Source organism: Chiroxiphia lanceolata, chromosome 6 (genome assembly GCF_009829145.1).
Source record: "Chiroxiphia lanceolata isolate bChiLan1 chromosome 6, bChiLan1.pri, whole genome shotgun sequence".
Taxonomy (NCBI): Eukaryota; Metazoa; Chordata; class Aves; order Passeriformes; family Pipridae; genus Chiroxiphia; species Chiroxiphia lanceolata.
In genome coordinates, this window is record NC_045642.1 from 64,442,074 (window position 1) to 64,460,861 (window position 18,788).

At 48.7% G+C, this 18,788-nt stretch overlaps 1 protein-coding gene across 1 annotated transcript in view; it reads left to right on the forward strand.

Annotated features, from left to right (window-relative positions):
• Positions 1 to 18,788, forward strand: part of LOC116788123 (MAM domain-containing glycosylphosphatidylinositol anchor protein 2) — a 159,874-nt gene that overhangs the window by 79,331 nt on the left and 61,755 nt on the right. The window contains exon 6 of the mRNA XM_032690549.1: positions 3,314 to 3,583. Within this exon, the coding sequence (XP_032546440.1) occupies positions 3,314 to 3,583 (270 nt within the window). The remainder of the gene's footprint in view (positions 1 to 3,313; positions 3,584 to 18,788) is intronic.

The following is an 18,788-nucleotide window of genomic DNA, read 5'->3' on the forward strand; positions in this document are numbered from 1 at the left end:
TCTTAAACTCAAATTACACTTGATAGAAATATTTGGATTCTCATTTGCTGTGGAGAGGAATCACAGAGAACATCCAACAGCACGGAGAAGTTGTGGCTGCCCCATCCCTGGAAGTGTTTAAACAGGTTGGACGGGGCTTGGAGCAACCTGGGCTAGTGGAAGGTGTCCCTGCCCATGGCAGAGAAATGAGATGGTCTTTAAGGTCCCTTCCATCCCAAACCATTGTATGGTTCTGTGTTGGCTCCAGAATCAACTTCACAGAATCCCAGAATATCCTGAGTTGGAAGGGACCCCCAAGGACCATCCAGTTCAACCCCTGGCCCTGCCCAGGACACCCCAACAATCCCCCCCTGTGCCCCAGAGGATCATCCAAACCCTCCTGGAGCTCTGGCAGCCTTGGGGCAGTGCCCACAGTTTCTGTGCCCATTGAACACAGAATCACCTCCTCAGTTCCCTGCAGGGTCTTTGTTCCTTCTGCACTCATCTCAACCAAGCCATAGAACCCCAAACTGGCTGAGATTGGAAAGAACCTTCAAGACCATCTCATTCCCACCCCCTGCCATGGGTAGGGACACCTTCCACTAGCCCAGGTTGCTCCAAGTCCCATCCAAGCCAAGCCAAGGCTTTTCTGTGTTTTTCTGTAGTGAGCAGTGACAGGACCCAGGGAATGGCTGGAGCTGTTCCAGGAGAGGTTTAGGTTGGATCTCAGGGAAAGGTTCTTCCCCCAGAGGGTGGTTGGCACTGCCCAGGCTCCCCAGGGCAGTGGGCACGGCCCCAAGGCTGCCAGAGCTCCAGGAGGGTTTGGACAACGCTCTGAGGGACAGGAGGGGATTGTTGGGGTGTCCTGGGCAGGGACTGAGGTTGGATTTTGATCCTTGTGAGTCCCCTCCAGCTCAGGCCATTCCATGTTTCTGTGATTCTCACCTTTTCCCTTCCACTCCATCCCATCTGTTGGAGCCTGTGGTTCCTCTGGGAGGTTTGGTGGGGCTGAGCCTCCTGGTCTCACAGGCAGGGACCTCTTCTGCCTCTCAAGCCATGACATCTGTGTCCTGGAGTGCTCAGGGTTGATCAGCAGGATGTGTCCAAGTGGGTTCCTGGTTTCCAGCTGCTGAGGGAACATGGTCTCAGCTTCTGTTCTGCAGGGAAATAAACAGCAGGTCTGAAGGTTATTGGTGTTTGTGATGGAGACACAACCAGTGGAGATGAGTCAGGAATAACCTGAGAATAAGGTGCTCTTGGAGAGAGAGTGGTAAAGGAGAACTCCTGGAAGGAGCATGACATGGAGTCTCTAAAGATAAGAATCCCAGGATCACCTAGGTTGGAAAAGCCCTCTGAGATCATTCAGTCCAACCTGTGACTCAACCCCACCCTGTCACCCGGCCCATGGTACTGATGCCACATCCAGTTTGTCCTTAAACACCCCCAGGGACGGAGAATCCACCCCTTCCCTGGGCAGCCCATTCCAATGGCTGAGCACCCTCTCTGGGAAGAATTTCCTCCTGATGTCCAACCCAAACCTGCCCTGCCACTGTGCCCTCAGAAGGTGTTGATGAGCAGGACACAGAGCTCTGTGTGGGTACATTTGTGTCACCAGCTGATCCATATCTGCTGAGCTTGTGTGTTGTTGAGTCCCTTCCCTGGACACTGCGGTGTCCCAGCCTTCCAGCAGTGCCTGGTTAACTCTGCCTCTCATTAGTTTAATTTGTGAATTACTTATGAATTAGTTTACAAACCTCCTGCTCTCCTCTTACCTAAAATCAAAGGAAAAAAAAAAGTCCTCTGGGCAGTTTTTAGTATAGAAAGGTAAAGAGCAGTTCTTTAATTAAAGCTCTTTAAGGGCACAATATACATGTTGTGTGTTGTCCCCCCACAGCATAGTTTTGACCACTTTATAACACTAATTATAACAAAATTAAATTAAATATAACTCAATTATGACTAGTAACTGTCATAATTATAATATCTAATCATTACACCCAGCCCATGGACCACCTATCCCCTTGGACCTCCCTCAGGGAACACCTCCCAGCTTTGAGTCAGCGGACTCAAAAACACCACCCCTTCCTCCCATCATCTTCCTCATGATCCTTTGTTCTGCTTGGACCAGTTTCAAGGTTTCTCTGAGTGGTTTGGACTAGGGCATATCAAACAACGTGCCTGTTGTGTTCTTCTAGACACAACCAATGGAGATGAGTCAGGAATAACCTGAGAATAAGATATTCTTGGAGAGAGAGTGGTAAAGGAGAACTCCTGGAAGGAGCATGGCATGGGGTCTCTAAAGATAAGAATCTCAGAATCACCTAGGCTGGAAAAATCCTCTGAGATCATCCAGTCCAACCTGTGGCAAGATGTTCAAACCCTTGAATGAGAAACATTAAACAATATGCCAGGTCCTGTCCTTTGGCCACAACAACCCCCGGCAGCTCCAGGCTGGGCCAGAGGGGCTGGAGAGCAGCCAGGCAGGAAGGGAGCTGGGAGTGGGGATGGACAGGGAGCTGAACAGGAGCCAGAGTGTGCCCAGGGGGACAAGAGGGCCAATGGATCCTGGCCTGGCTCAGGAACAGGGTGGCCAACAGGGCCAGGGAAGGGATTCCTGCCCTGGACTCAGCGCTGCTGAGGCCACCCCTGGAGTGCTGTGTCCAGCTCTGGGCCCTCAGCTCAGGAAGGACATGGAGGGGCTGGAGCAGGTGCAGAGGAGAGCAACGAGGCTGGGGAAGGGACTGGAGCACAAGTGCTGGGAGGAGAGGCTGAGGGAGCTGGGGGGGCTCAGCCTGGAGAAGAGGAGGCTCAGGGGAGACCTCCTCACTCTCTGCAACTCCCTGACAGGAGCGGGGAGCCGGGGGGGGTTGATCTCTTTTCCCAGGCAACTCTCAGCAAGACAAGAGGGCTCGGTCTTCAGCTGTGCCAGGGGAGGGTTAGGTTGGAGATTAGAAAGAATTTCTTTGCAGAGAGGGTGCTCAGCCCTTGGAATGGGCTACCCAGGGAAGGGGTGGATTCTCCATCCCTGGAGGTGTTTAAGGACAGACTGGATGTGGCATCAGTGCCATGGGCTGGGAACCACGGCGGGGTTGGATCAAGGGTTGGACTGGATGATCTTGGAGGTCCCTTCCAACCCAGCTGATTCTGTGATTCTATGTTGGCAAGGAGGAAATGAATGGCACAGAGGAGTCCACACCCCGAATCAGCAGCACAAAATGCATATTAAACACTTGATACAGAGGGGTGGGGAGCTAAAATTTCTTCTCTAAAGCATTAAAAAGCTGAATTAAAGTCTCTATAGTGTTCATTTAACCCTCACTCCTTTCCCCCACAGACCCCCCCGCCGTGGAGCCGACGTTCCTGGAGATCCGGCAGGGCCAGGGCCGGAGCGTCACCATGAGCTGCCGGGTGCTGAGGGCTTATCCCACCCGGGTGCTGACCTACGAGTGGCGCCTGGGCACCAAACTGCTGCGCACGGGGCAGTTCGACGTGCAGGACTCCACGGATTACACCGTGGGCAGCCTGGCCAGGGACACCTACGGCCTCTACAACTGCAACATCATCAACGAGGCGGGCGCCGGGCGCTGCAGCTTCCTCGTCACAGGTGGGTGCAGAGGTGAGGGTGCTGGGTGAGGTGGTGGTGGGATCACAGGGTCACAGCGTGTGCTGAGTTGGAGGGGACCCGCAAGGATCATCCAGTCCAACCCCTGGCCCTGCCCAGGACACCCCAACAATCCCCCACTGTGCCCCAGAGGATCATCCAAACCCTCCTGCAGCTCTGGCAGCCTTGGGGCCGTGCCCACTGCCCTGGGGAGCCTGGGCACTGCCAACTACCCTCTGGGGGAACAACTTCAGTTACTCTTAAACTCAAATTACACCTGATAGAAATATTTGGATTCTCATTTGCTGTGGAGAACATCCAGTAGCATGGAGAAGTTGTGGCTGCCCCATCCCTGGGAGTGTTTAAACAGGTTGGACGGGGCTTACGGCAACCTGGGCTAGTGGAAGCTGTCCCTGCCCATGGCAGGAGGTGCAATGAGATGGGCTTGAAGGTCCCTTCCAACCCAAACCAGTCTGGGATTCCTCCTCCACCTGCCAAGGTGGGTGTTTTAGGAGCTCTCAATCCTGGGTTGGCTCCAGAATCAACTTCCCAGAATCCCAGAACCTGCTGAGCTGGAAGGGACCCCCAAGGCCCATCCAGTCCAATTCCTGACTCTGCCCAGGCCCATCCCCGAGAGTCCCCCTTGTGCCCCAGAGGATCATCCAAACCCTCCTGGAGCTCTGGCAGCCTTGGGGCCGTGCCCACTGCCCTGGGGAGCCTGGGCAGTGCCAACCACCCTCTGGGGGAAGAACCTTGTCCTGAGATCCAACCTGACCCTGCCCTGGCACAGCTCCAGCCCTTCCCTGGGTGCTGTCCCTGGTCCCCACAGAGCAGAGCTCAGTCCTTGCCCCTCCTCTTCCCCTCCTGAGGGAGTTGGAACTGCAGTGAGGTCTCCCCTCAGTCTCCTCTTCTCCAGCTGAACACCCCAAGTGCCCTCAGAGTCCTCACACGGCTTCAAATCCAGGCCCTTCCCCATCTTTGTCTCCCTGCTTTGGATGCTCTCTCAGAGCTTTAAATCTTTCTTATATTTGGTAACTCTACCCCTTTTTCAACTGAAGGATTGTCAGAGAGAAAGATTCTTCCGAGTAGAATCACAGCTCAAGGCATCAAGTTTGGGTTGTGGTTGGTAACAAAATGGGAGATTTAGCTTGTTTTTGGGGTTTCGGGATAAAAGTTTCTCTCTGCAAGATGTAAATCTCCCTTCTCTGTGGGATCTGTCAGCGTGGTTTTGAGAGAGGCCTGAGAGAGTCATCAGGCAGCAAAATTCCTGTATTTGAAGTTTGTAGTGAGGCTTGAATTCCTTGGAGCTCAGGGAGCAGGGTGGGCAGATCACAGGCTCCGACGGCTTCGAGCTCCTCGAGAACAGAGGGGTTGTTGGAATTTGTTCCCTGTCTCGAAAAGCAAAAGGAACTTTGTGAAGTCAGAACACGAGATCAGAGTCCTGGGGGAGGATGTGCAGCCCTCCCCTCCCTGATCCATAATTAATGGATAATTAATGTGTTGGATGGAGACGAACTTTGGGTGTATTTTATCTTCGGTGTCTCAGATCTGGATGGCAAAGGGGGGGTTTGCACAGGCTGGAGGACTCAGCTGCCTGATCCTACAGGACCCTGATCCTCCAGCAGATGTTGTACCCAAGCTGAGGTTCCTCTGGCTCCTGGAATAATAGCAGGTGTAGGTTCCCTGTTTCTCTAGGCTGGTTTTCCAGTTGTTTGTTTAGAATCACTGGAGGATAAAAAGCATTTCTGTCGAGTGAAACATCTCCTCCCAAGTTCTTCTCCTCACCACCTCTGACCTGTGGTGGGTCAGGAACCCCCTGTCCCTGTGCATCAGCTGGGAGAGGTGTCCGAGCTGCTCAGGGTGGGATCTCTTTGGAGCTCAGCAGGAGCAGCCTCTGATGTCTCCAAGGCCAGGTTGGACAGAGCTTGGAGAAACCTGGTCTAGGAGAAGATGTCATATGGCAGGAGACTGGAATGAGACACTTTTGAAAGTCCCTTCCAACCCAAACCAGTCTCTGTGGGCAACAGCCCTATTCCAGCTCCAAATCCCCCTGGCAGCAGCTTGGAAAGGAATGATGGGAGAAGAAACCAAGAGATGAGAAATTTAGAGGAGGAATTTCACAGAGGGAAAGATGTCCTGTGGCTGTTGGGATTTTATTCCTCTTTACCAGTTTGGCTCCGGTCACAATCAGATCTAATTTTGGGGGCAGCTCCTTGAACCCTCTCAGAGGAAAATGGACGGGACTTTTCCAGCTTCACTGCTCCCAGAATCCATGGATTTGATGGAAGAGCTGTAGGGCCACCTCCCAGGGATCCTGCTCTCAGGGTGGACCTTCCATACCCATCTGCCCTGGGAGAAAGGAAACTACCTGGTTTAGCTCCTCAGGTGGGGCTTTTCCAGTAAAATTCAGTTTAGTAGGAAAAAATCAGAGGCTTTTTTCCTATTTTTTGGACTTATCTCAATCCCTGGAAGTGCCCAAGGCCAGGTTGGAGCAACCTGGGCTGGTGGAAGGTGTCCCTCCCCATGGCAGGAGGTTGAACTTCGAGGATTTGGGGTCCCTTCTGACCCAAATCACTTTGGAATTTTAGGAATGACGTTTCTTTGGCGGGAATTTCGTGGGGCCAGTGGCACAGGGAACACTTCACCCCAAGGCCTGAGGGCTCTGCTGCTTCCAAATGTCACCAAGTCTTTGGTACCTGGAGGCATTTTCACAGCCAAACAATTTCTCCAAGATCTTTAGAGTTTAATCCCAAAAGTGGCTTGGAAGGAAACCAAAGAAAGGCTTTTTTTTTTTTTTTCTCAAAGGTAGTTCAATTTATTATCCATCACTCTTTGGACCCAAAACTGTGGAAACTCAGTGAAAGGCAATTATTTTGAAAAGACTGGGGTGGTGTGAGTGGCTGCTGTGATTTTTTTAACAAAGCCACAGGACTGAAAATTACGGCTAAAATGTAATTTATGAGCTTCTCATTTGGAGTTAATCCCACCCCACTAATTTATCCTGAATTTATCCTGTGTTAAGGAACCTGGAAGTAACACTTTGGTGCTTTTTCTCAGGCTTTAAAGGTTAAAGCCAATGTCTTCAGTAAATATATTCTTTGGAGTGGAACTGCTCTGAAAGCAGCAGCTCCACTCTGGTCCCAGCTCTCATCACAACAGATGAAGTCAAAGCACTGGGGAACCGAAAACGTGGAAGAAAAATGATGAAATGGTTAAAAAAAGAGACTCAGATTTCACTGGGAATGAGAACAGAGCAAAGAAATTGGTCAATTCTTCGACAGCTGCGCGGAGGGGGAAAAAAACCAATCCAAATAAATAACTCCGAGGCAGGAATAATAAAAAGCCAAATAAATAACTCCGAGGCAGGAACCTGATGAGAGGAGAGAGCTTTTATTTTGGGTGGAATAATGGGTTGTTGAAACCCATTTTTAGTTGGGTTTATTTCTAGGTTTTTTTCCGTGTAGCTGCGCTGGGGCTGCACAGAAACATTGGTATGCTGAGGGAAAGGTTTTCAGGGCAGTGCTAAAAGCAACCTGGATTGAAAGATTTATGCTGACCCCAGAGCTTGAAAAACCTCTTTTTTTTTTTTTTTTACTGTATTTATATTTTCAGCCAGATTTGAGAAGAATTGAGAGCAAAAATAAATCACACGTGAAAAAAGGGGTTAATTTCTATTGGCTGGACTGACGTGAGGCAGATGTAACCTGCCACTGGCTTAAAAATAAATAAGAAGTGACAAGGCAAATTGTGTTTGTGGGAAAGCAAAGTGGAGTTCGTGCCCCTCACAGCTTCACTCCCTCTGTATTTTATTCAGGGGTTGATGGCAGGGATCAGATCTGAGGAGCAGCAAAAAGTACATTTCAGGCGGTGGCTCCTTAAAACCCTGGGAGCAAAATAAATCAAAATAGAGGCAGCAAATGTCAGGAGGGGCTGAGAGGGCTGGGAAAGCTCCCTGTGGGTGGAGGGAAAGTTTGGGAGTTGGGAGAAGGAAAAACCAGGGAGGTTCTTCCAGAACAACACAGAACCAATATTCCAAAGGGTCTTCGCTCCGTGGTGGGATCAAAACTCAGCTGGTATATTTTTCAGTCTTAAAAAAGGGGGTTTTTCCCCTCTCTTCAGTAAATACACAGAGACAGTGATTTCCTGGCTGTCCTGGGTCAGTTAACCCAACAAAAAATGAAATCTAGGAAAGTGTTTTTCCTTTTGTCTCCTCCCGTTTTTCTGTTATTTTTTTCTGGTTTCATCCCTTTTGGTTGGGATAAAAATGCCTGTGCTTCCATAGGTGGTGTGCCTTTAATTTTAAAAATCAGGGAAAAGAGTGAAATGTCAGTCACTGGGACAGATGTTGGTCCTTTTAGGAAGTTTCTGTGGGAAAGGCAAGTGCTGGAAATACAGATATTCTCTTTTTCTTAGGGTGAATCAAATATTCTGCCCGGTAGCCACACTTCTGTTTCTCTCCCATTTCCCTCAGTGGGAATTAAGAAATCATATTTGCTTTGTTGCTTTAAATATTTATCTTTTTGCTTTTAATCTGTGATATTTTTTTTCCTCCCAACCGTTTGCTCTGGGTGTTTTTGGCAGAATAAACCCCTGATTTTAACTGAAGGCTGAAAGAAAACTTGAGCCACTTTGGGGAATCCCGAATTTTGTCATGCAGAAACAGCCCCGGAGGCCTTGAGGGCTTTGGGGGGTTTGAAATCAAAACATCTTTCCCCATTTGTGCTTCTGAAATATCAAAATCTTCCCTGTTTGTGCTTCTCAAATATCCCAAATATCTCGGGATGTCTCCCCAGGGCCTTCTCACATCCATCCTCTGCCTCCTCTCTCTTCCATCAGATCCCCTCATGGGAGCCCTGGAGCAACAAGGGAGTGCCCCTTATAGAGCTTTTAATTTTTAATGTACAGATCTTCTTTTTTCAGCATTAATATTCCTGTTTTTTTTAATCTCATCTTCTTTTTCCCCCTTGTCTTTTTCTCCTTTTCTCCTCTTTATGCAGAGCCAGGGCTTGGCTTTGCAGCTGAGGGGCCCAGGACCTACTGTGAGGGTTTTCCCAGTGTTCAGGAACATGAGGAAAACCTAGAGAGGGATAGAAATAGAGGAGAGGAGAATCATGGAATTGTTCATGTGGGAAAAGACCTCTAAGATCAACGAGTCCAACCATTAATCCAATCCAATTAATCATCACAATCATCAAGCCCAAGGCAATCCAAACACTTCCCAACCACCTCTCTTTCCTTTCTCATCCCTTCTGAAGGGTTTATCCCCATCCTTTACAGCATTCCAGTGGTGGAATCATGGAATACTTAAGGTCTGAAAAGCTCTTTTTAAGATCATCAAGTCCAACCATCTCAGAACCACCATTAAACCACGGCCTCAGGTGCCACATCCCCACAATTTTTGACCACTTCCAGAGGGTTGGTGACTCCACCCCTGCCCTGGGCAGCCCCTTCCAGTGCTGGACAATCATTTTAGTGAAGAAATTTTTCCCTAATTTCCAATCTAAAAATTGGAGCAACTCGAGGCCCATCAAGTCTTCATGATGCCTCCTATATCATGGTTTTCCTGCTGCCAAATGTCTTCCAGCTCCTCCCATTTTTAGCCCACGCTAAATGTTCTCCTTTAGATTATTTCTTAGGCCCTTGATATCCTTTCCCTCCCATTTAACCCAAATTTAGTTTGATGGGAGAGACAGACAGATGAGGAGGGGAGTGGAAGGTTCTCCTTTGTCTCCCTGGCCTGTCTCATGCTCTCCCTTCTCTGCTCTCTCCTCCACGGCCCACACTGGTTTCAGAGCTTGGAAAATACATCATATGAGGTCAAAGAATATACAAATACACCAGCAATGTGCAGAAAAATCTCTTCTGAAATACCAGCTCTCAGGTTCCTTGGATGCTCCTGTCCTTCTTTCTTCCACTGCTCCAGTTGCTCCCTACCCCCAAATCCTGTATTTTACCAGCTTTGAGTGTGAGACAAATTACTTCTTTTTCTAATCCTGTCATGAATATGACTTGAAATGCAATAGTTTTGCTCTTTAACATCCAATCCATCCTGGAGTGTGTTTGCATCGTCTCAGGCCAACAACACATGGATTCTCTCCTGGAATTTCTGGGGTTCTTTGGGCCTGGCTGCTGGTTCTGACCTGTGGAGCACTAACCTCTCTATACTGCTCTGAGATACTTCCCCTGCCTCCAGATCAGCCCTGATATTCTCCTGAACCCCCCAGGTCCTGGGGGCCCTGGCTGCTTGGGTGGTGGGCACTGCTAGATTTTGCTTTAATGGCCCATTTTCCGCTGGTTGGGTGGTGGGCACTGCTAGATTTTGCTTTAATGGCCCATTTTCTGGTGGTTGGGTGGTGGGCACTACCTCATTTTGCTTTAATGGCCTGTTTTCTGATGGTTGTGCTTTCAAACTCTACCAGCCTGAGGCTGAGCTCCCATTCCTTTTGCTCTTCACCTTCTCCTGGGGAGTTTTATCCAGAGCCTTGCACTGAATTTTCATCTCCTTGCTGCTTTTTGCTGCCATGGGGACGCCGAGTTTGGAAAATCGGTTCAAATCCAGGCAAAAGTGAGAACAGGCTGGGGTTTTTTTTCCCTTTTTGTCCTTTTTTTTTTTTAACAATTCAATGCTGACAAGACCAGCTGTCTTGTTTTCAGGGCTGTCAGCAAGTGCAGGGCCTGTTGGCTTCAGTGGGATGTCGGAGTGCTCGGTGTCACGAGGAGGTGAATCCATCCAGCCACAGCAGATGGTGCAGCCCAGCTCTTTCTCCCGGGAAAAAAAACCTGGAGGAACACTGGTTTGGAGATGCCACGTGCTGGTTTGTGCCCCTGGGGAGGTGGTGGAGCTGTGGGGATCGTGGCACTGCCCACGGCTTGTGGAGTCCCCACCCCTGGAGGTGTCCAAGGGAGGACTGGCCGTGGTACTCGGTGCTCTGGGCTGGGGGACGAGGTGGGGTTGGGGCACAAATTGGACACAGCGGTGGTGGAGGGCTTCTCCAACCTTAAAATTCCTGTGATTCCATGAAATCATGGCTGATTGTGGGGATTTGGGTGTACCCCTGTCCCTCCAAGGCAGCGTCGGTGGCACAACACACCCTGTCCTCAGTGTGTCAGCAGCTTCTGAGAGCTTTTAAAACCTCCTTTAAAACCTCTTTTAAAACCTCCTTCTTCTCTCTGTGCATCAAAACCCAAACCCAAACGACCAGGTTGATGTCACCAGGATGTTTAAGAAGTCCCTGTGGCTCAGCTGTTCCCAGCTCTGTCCTCATTTAGCAAGAAACCAAAGCAAGGTGCCAGATTTTGCTCTCCCCAAGCCCTGTAAGAGGCTGGGGGGGTTTTCCTTCCCCTCTCATCCCTATTTTCCTATTTCCTTTCAAACTGGAGCTCTTGGGGTGCAGATTCCTGGAGCTGCTCAGCTGAGGGATGTTTTAGACTGACCAAAACTTGTTGTACCATTTGACAGCCATGTTGAGACGAGCTGGGAGTGAACTCCCCATTCTGTCTCACAGCAGGAGCTGAGCAGCCTGGAGATCTCTTGATCCCAACCCAATTCCTTATGGAATCACGCCAAAAAGGGACCAAACTCATTTAAATTATCCAAATTAAATGTTTTTCATTTTTTTTCTTCAAACAACAACAAAAAAAATATGGTGTAACTATCCTTGGTGATGCTTAAGGTTTTTGCCCTTTTTTTTTACCCCAGAAAAAAAAATCATGTAAGACAATTCCAAGCTTTATAATATCATAATATTATACATATTATACCACCATGGGCTTCAGCATCCAGCTGGAATTCTGTCTGAATTCCCATAATATATATATATATTATATATATATACACACACACATATATATATAATATATATATCCAATATATATATTATATATATGTTATCATATATATAATATATGATATATTATATATATGTTATATATAATATATATTATATTATATGTATTATAAAGCTTGGAATTGTCTTACATGTATTTTTTTATACTGGGGTAAAAAAAAAGGGCAAAAAAGCAGCACCAAGGATATTATATATATATATATAAAAAATATATATTATTATATATATAATATATATTATATATTATAATATTATAATATAAAGTATTATAATATTTTCATTTATAATATTTTAGTTATAATATTAAATAGTATGTAATAATATATTCTATAATATATAATAATCAATCAAAAATTATAACTAATCAAATATAATCTATCAAATATTATAGTCAAATATTATAATCAATCAAACTATGAGATGATCTCAACAGAGAATTTTTTTGATACTGAGGAATTACTGACAAAACTCCTTCAGACCTTCATGTGTCCCGGTAGAGACAAGTCATAGAACATAATTCATGGACTGTTAATATGATTATTTTCTGACCAGAGAAAAGGTTTATGGCCTTTCCTAAACATCTTTAGCTCATTTTTTTACAGCTTAAAAACTGTATTTCTGTAGGACTTTGCAGCAGGGTTGGCTGGAGGAGCAGGGGTTGTTTTTCAAGATACCAAAAATGAACCTCTTCAGGGTCTGGGTGACTCCAACCCAGTTTTACAACACTTGAAAGGGGAACAGCACAGAGTGACACAGAAACACAGCAAGAGAGAGAGATAACAGGGGGGGAAAGGGAGAAAGGGAGTGAGTTGGAGCTTCAGAACCTAAAATCCTGTTGGAAACCAGCTTTGGATAAGGGACTTTTCTCGAATCACAGAATCCCAGGATGGTTTGGGTTGGAAGGGACCTCAAAGCCCATCCAGTGCCACCCCTGCCATGGGCAGGGACACCTTCCACCAGCCCAGGTTGCTCCAACCTGGCCTTGGACACTTCCAGGGATCCAGGGGCAGCCACAGCTTCTCTGGGCAACCTGTGCCAGGGCCTCCCCACCCTCCCAGCCAGGAATTCCTTCCAAATATCCCACCTAAATCTACCCTTTTCCATCTTACAGCCATGCCCCTGTGTCCTGTCCCTCCATCCCTTGTCTCCAGTCCCTTTCCAGCTCTCCTGGAGCCCCTTTAGGCCCTGCAAGGGGCTCTCAGCTCTCCCTGGAGCCTTCTCTTCTCCAGGGGAACCCTCCCAGCTCTCCCAACCTGGTTCCACCCTTGGAGCATCTCCATGGCCTCTGGACTTGCTCCCAGGCCTGGATCCATCTCTGCTTTGGTGAGTTTGAGTCTTGAGAACCTCTCTGGAGCTCAATCTCCTTCAGCCCCCCCAGGTTTAAATATGAATGAGAGTTTATAGAGCCAGTGATTTGAGTTACTGCTGGAATGAATTTATTTCCTTCTGAAGACACCCATCCAAGCTTCCATATAAATCCTGGCTGTCCATGGCAGTGTTTCTCTAAGGAAGATTTGATTACAAGCTGGCTATAAGTTATTAGCTCTGAGTTATGAGCTTTCCAGTAAGTCTAAATGAATGTTACAGGCTATAAACTGACTGTATAAATTCCAGTCTCTCTTGTAAAGCTTAATGGGGGTTGCAGCAACATTTCCATCTTTCCCAAGGACAGCAGAGAATTTCCTGCTGTGTCACTGATCACAATAATCCCGGACCCCAGTTTTATGTCTCCAGTCAAACTGGCACGGGGGGGTTTTATTTCCCACACCCCTCTGGTGTCTTTGGGCTGAGACTTGAAGGGCTTTCCCGGGCACCTCAGGACAGTGGGTTTTTTCCATGGGGAAAAGAATTGTGGAGCTGGAGTTGGGTATGGATCACCTCTTCCTCCAAGAAGAGCAGGACATGTCCTCTTGAGGTCTGGTTTGGTTTGGTTTGGAAGAGCAGAAGTGTCCTCTTGAGGTTTGGTTTGGAAGAGCAGAAATGGCCACTTCCAGTTTGATTTGGAAGAGCAGCAAGTGACCTCTTGAGGTTTGGTTTGGAAAAGCAGAAATGGCCTCTTCAGGTTTGGTTTGGTTTGGAAGAGCAGGACATGTCCTCCTGAGGTCTGGTTTGGTTTGGAAGAGCAGGACATGTCCTCCTGAGGTCTGGTTTGGTTTGGAAGAGCAGCAAGCGGCCTCTTGATGTTTGGTTTAATTTTATTTAGAAGAGCAGGACATGTCCTCTTCAGGTTTGGTTTGGTTTGGTTTCATTTGGAAGAGCAGAAATGTCCTCTTCAGGTTTGGTTTGGTTTGGTTTCATTTGGAAGAGCAGAAATGGCCTCTTCAGGTTTGGTTTGGTTTGGTTTGGTAGAGCAGCAAGTGGCTTCTTGAGGTCTGATTTGGTTTGGTTTGATTTGGTTTGTTTGGTTTGGAAGAGCAGAAGTGTTCTCTTCAGGTTTGTTTTATTTGGAGGAGCAGAAATGTCCTCTTGAGGTTTGATTTGGTTTGGAAGAGCAGAAATGGCCTCTTGAGGTTTGCTTTATTTGGAAGAGCAGGACATGTCCTCTTCAGGTTTGTTTTATTTGGAAGAGCAGGACATATTCTCCTGATGTCTGCTTTGGTTTGGTTTGGAAGAGCAGCAAGTGGCCTCTTGAGGTTTGGTTTAATTTGGTTTGGAGGAGCAGAAATGTCCCTTGAGGTTTGTTTTATTTGGAAGAGCAGCACATGTCCTCTTGAGGTTTGGTCTGGTTTGGAGGAGCAGGACATGTCCTCTTGATGTTTGATTTGGTTTGGAAGAGCAGAAATGGCCTCTTCAGGTTTGATTGGGGTTGGGTTTTATGTCTTGCTTCTCTGTTTGCTCCTCATGAGCAGGACACATCTGTCCTCCACACCCCTGTCTCCCCTGGGTATGGGAGCAGCATTTCTCCACAGTCCAACTGCAGCTTTCCCAGGGCAGCAGGAGCTCTGCTGGATTTGCAGAACTTAGAAATGAGAAGTGTCAAACTCAATTCATGGAATCCCAGACTAGTTTGGGTGGGAAGGGATCTCAAAGCCCCGCCAGCGCCACCTCTGCCATGGGCAGGGACACCTTCCACCAGCCCAGGTTGCTCCAACCTGGCCTTGGACACTTCCAGGGATCCAGGGGCAGCCACAGCTCCTCTGGGCAACCTGGGCCAGGGCCTCCCCACCCTCCTTCCCAATATCCCACCCAAATCTCCCCTTGTCCAGTGGGAAGCCCTTCCCCCTTCTCCTGTCCCTCTGCCCCTCATAAATAGTCTCCTTAACTGGTCACTGCTTCCCTTAATTCAGAAACACGTGAAAAAATATCAGAATAATTAATTTATCTCCCTGCTTGTTCAACTGTTTCTCAAGTTGGCCAATCTGGGGATGGCCATGGATGGCTGGGAATTCTGGGGAGCGGGAAAGGTAGTCAAAGCCCAAATGTCCCCTGTGTCCTCCCTTCTGTGGCCTTTCAAATTCCTACTGAAGCATCACTACCATTAAAAAAATATATTTTGCACTCAGCTGCCAGGCACAGTGGGAATTTGAGTTTAATTAATGACTTTGGAGGTTATAACAGAGCCCAGAGCATCTCCTCCAAGTGTACAACAGGAAGAACCATTTCCAAGGCCCACAGAGCATCAGGGTTGTTTGGTTTCCTGCTGAATTCCCTCCTGTTTTCTGGAGGATGGGGATGAAGAGGAGCTTTGCCAACCCCCTCAGCAGCAGATTTCTGCCCTGCACCACCTGGGGCAGCTTAAACCACATGTGGGCAAATAGAAAAGACAGTTCCTGCTGCATTAACAGGGTTTTTTGACCAATTCCTGGCCTGACGCCCAGTGAAAGAAGCAGAGCCTGATGCAGGGACCACCTTCTGGGCATTTTAATTCCAGAGTTTGGAAATGTGGGTTATTCCCAGGTCACCAGTGGAGCAGGCAGTGCCAACAGTGACCTTTGAGCAAAGGTGACGAGGTGTGACTGCTGGATCCCAGCCCTGCTTTTCCTGTCAGCTGGTGAGGAGAGAAAAACGAAGTTAATTAATTCCATCCTGAGGTTGAAGTGGAGCTGATTTGAGGAGTGGAGGGAGAGGTTATCTGAGGTTCTCACTCTGCTTCACACTTGTTCATTTTTAATGCAAATCTGCCCCTGGGGGAGCAGGAAAATAAAGTCACTTCACCCAAAAAAATGCCGTGGTGGGTGTGAGCGTGGAATGTCAGAAAGGTTTGGTTTGGGAGGGACCTTAAAGCTCATCTTATTCCACCCCCTGCCATGAGCAGGGACACCTTCCACTAGCCCAGGTTGCTCCAAGCCCCGTCCAACCCGGCCTTGGACCCTTCCAGGGATCCAGGGGCAGGCACAGCTTCTCTGGGCAACCTGGGCCAGGGCCTCCCCACCCTCCCAGCCAGCAATTCCTTCCCAAGATCCCATCTCTCCCTGCCCTCTGGCAGTGGGAAACCATTCCCTGTGTCCTGGTCCCTCCATCCCTTAGAAATAGTCTCCCTGCAGCTCTCTTGCAGTCTCCTTTCCTGGCAGCACATTCCTACTTTGGGAATCCTGCCCATTTGATCCATGATTCAGCTCAGAGGACCCTCTGTTTTCCAAGGAGACCATCCACCAGCCTATTTTGGATCTTATTTCTCCTGGCTGGGGCTTTGTCCTCTATTTTTAATAGAGAAGATGGAAAGGCCGTGAAGAAATCATGGGATCAGGGAACCTCAGAATCCCAGAATGGTTTGGGTTGGAAGGGACCTTTAAAGCCCATCTTCTTCCAAACACTTCCATGGGCAGGGACACCTTCCACCAGCCCAGGCTGCTCCAACCTGGCCTTGGACACTTCCAGTGATCCAGGGGCAGCCACAGCTTCTCTGGGTAACCTGAGATCTGCATTTCAGTCCTGCCTGTGGAAAGCAGAGGAATTCCATTGCTGGTTGGCATTTTGTTGGGTTTCTTCCTCCCAAGTGCCCGTTTTTGTGATGGGAGGGTGTTGTGTGTGTGGTCCTGGAGTGGACTGGAGCAGCCACGTTGGATTTAAGCTGCCCCAGGTGGTGCAGGGCAGAAATCTGCTGCTGAGGGGGCTGGCAAAGCTCCTCTTCATCCCTATCCTCCAAAAAACAGGAGGGAATTCAGCAGGAAACCAAAGAACCCTGATGCTCTGCGGGCCTTGGAAATGGTTCTTCCTGTTGTACACTTGGAGGAGATGCTCTGGGCTCTGTTATAACCTCCGAAGTCTTTAATTAAACTCAAATTCCCACTGTGCCTGGCAGCTGAATGGAAAATGTATTTTTTAATGGTAGTGATGCTTCAGTGGAAATTTGAAAGGCCACAGAAGGGAGGACACAGGGGACATCTGGGCTTTGACTACTTTTCCCACTCCCCAGAATTCCCAGCCATCCATGGCCATCCCCAGATCAGCAAGTTGGATTTGTCAGGAACTGGGGATCTCCCACAGCATGGGAAGGATGAAGGTGAGGCAGCTTCCTGACCGAAGACCAAGGGGGCAGAGTTTGCAGCTTCCCTGGATGGTCTGAGGAGCTTGGGAAGGCCCAGGGGAGCCTGGATGAGGAGCAGGGCTGGAGCTGGAGCTGCTGGATGGAGCTGGAGCTGCTGGATGGAGCTGGGGTGGGCATGGCCATGGTCAGGTGGGGGGAAGAGCTGTGGTGCCCACGGAGAAGGGATGCTCAGGAATGTCGTGGTTCCCATGGGCTGCAGGAGCAGCAGAGCTGAGGGCTGGACCTGCTCCAACTCCGTGTTCCTTGGGTTGCTCCATAAGATTTCACGGACCCCAGTGGTCTCCTGGCTGCAGAAGCCAAGGGAATGGCCTGGAGCTGTGCCAGGGCAGGGTCAGGTTGGATCTCAGGGAAAGGCTCTTCCCCCAGAGGGTGGTTGGCACTGCCCAGGCTCCCCAGGGCAGTGGGCACGGCCCCAAGGCTGCCAGAGCTCCAGGAGGGTTTGGATGATCCTCTGGGGGACTCTTGGGGATGTTCCTGGGCAGGGCTGAGGGTTGGACAGGATGGTCCTTGGGGGTCCCTTCCAGCTCAGGCTATTCCATGATTCTGTGGTTCTGTTTCCCTGTGGCTCCGTGCCGTGCTCTGATCCCAGGAGCCGTGTTTTTCCAGGCTCTGCAGGAGCTCCCCCATCTCCCCCCTCCTCAGTTCTCTCCCTGTCCCTGTGCTGACACGTTATTATTTACAATTTCACAGCATCCCCCTTCCCTTCCCTGCCCATCCTTCACTTCTCAGGCGTTTAGCACTTACTGCCAAGTGACACCACTCCCCCCTTCCCCTGCTGCCGTTCCCATGGGATTTGTGGAGCGTTCCCTTTGGTGACAGGGAAATTGCCACCTCCACCTCCAGCAGAGCCTTTGTTTTGCTCTGTTGTCGAGCTGCATTTCACCTTTGTTTAGGAATGACTTCCTAGTCAGGCTCAGACACGTCTGCAAACATGCCCAGATATCTGTAGGGTGAATAGAAGTGTCTGAATATGTGCCTGTAAAAATGATGGAATGAAAGGATGGCAGGGGTGGATCTATGGGAATGCAGGAGCTTGGCAAAGCTCACCTGCAGCAGGGGGACTATGTGTGAACCACAAAGCTTCAGAGCCTGTTCTAAGCTGGATTAATTTATCCCTCATAATGATGTCATGATAAAATGTCATCACACAGGTCACATCTGAGCACGGCCTGTGTGGAAAGAAATCCAAATCCGTGGTGTTGTGTTCCAAACCTCTCCCCAAATGATATCAAAGCTCTTTGCCAACCAACACGGCCCCAAATGATTGAGATGGAACATCGAGGTTTGTTCTTGGAGTGAGATCTGGGCTCAGGATGAGGAGGAATGGTGTGAATCTCGTGTTGGGAGGAGCAGGAATTGCAGGAAGAGGAGTTTGGGCTCTTCCACGGCTCAGCCAGCAGATGTCACATTTGGTTATTGCTGGGGAGATGTTCCATCCTGCAGCTGCAGGAGAACCCCAGGGAAAGGGGAAAGGATCAGTAAATGGGATGTGGAGAGGGAATCTCATGGATGACACGTGTAAAATACCACTATTCTATCAGTTTGAGTCTTAACTGAGGTGTTGGTTACTGCTTCAAAGCAAATTTTCTGTGCCTGGAATGGGGAACTCTGAAATCCTTTAAGATGGATCTATTTAAGATGGACCATCTATTTAAATCTAGATCAAATCTAGATTAAATCTAGACCATCTATTTAAATCTGGATTGAAATTTGTGCTCTAGTTAGGCATTAGTTTGATTCCCTAAATTATTCCTTCCCTGCAAGCTACAATTTATTAGGGATTCTATATATCCTTTGGGAAGAGGCTTTTTCTGGAAAGGGTGGGAAAGTGTCATCCCCAAGTCCATGGAGCTGGAGCAGCAGGAACGTGGTG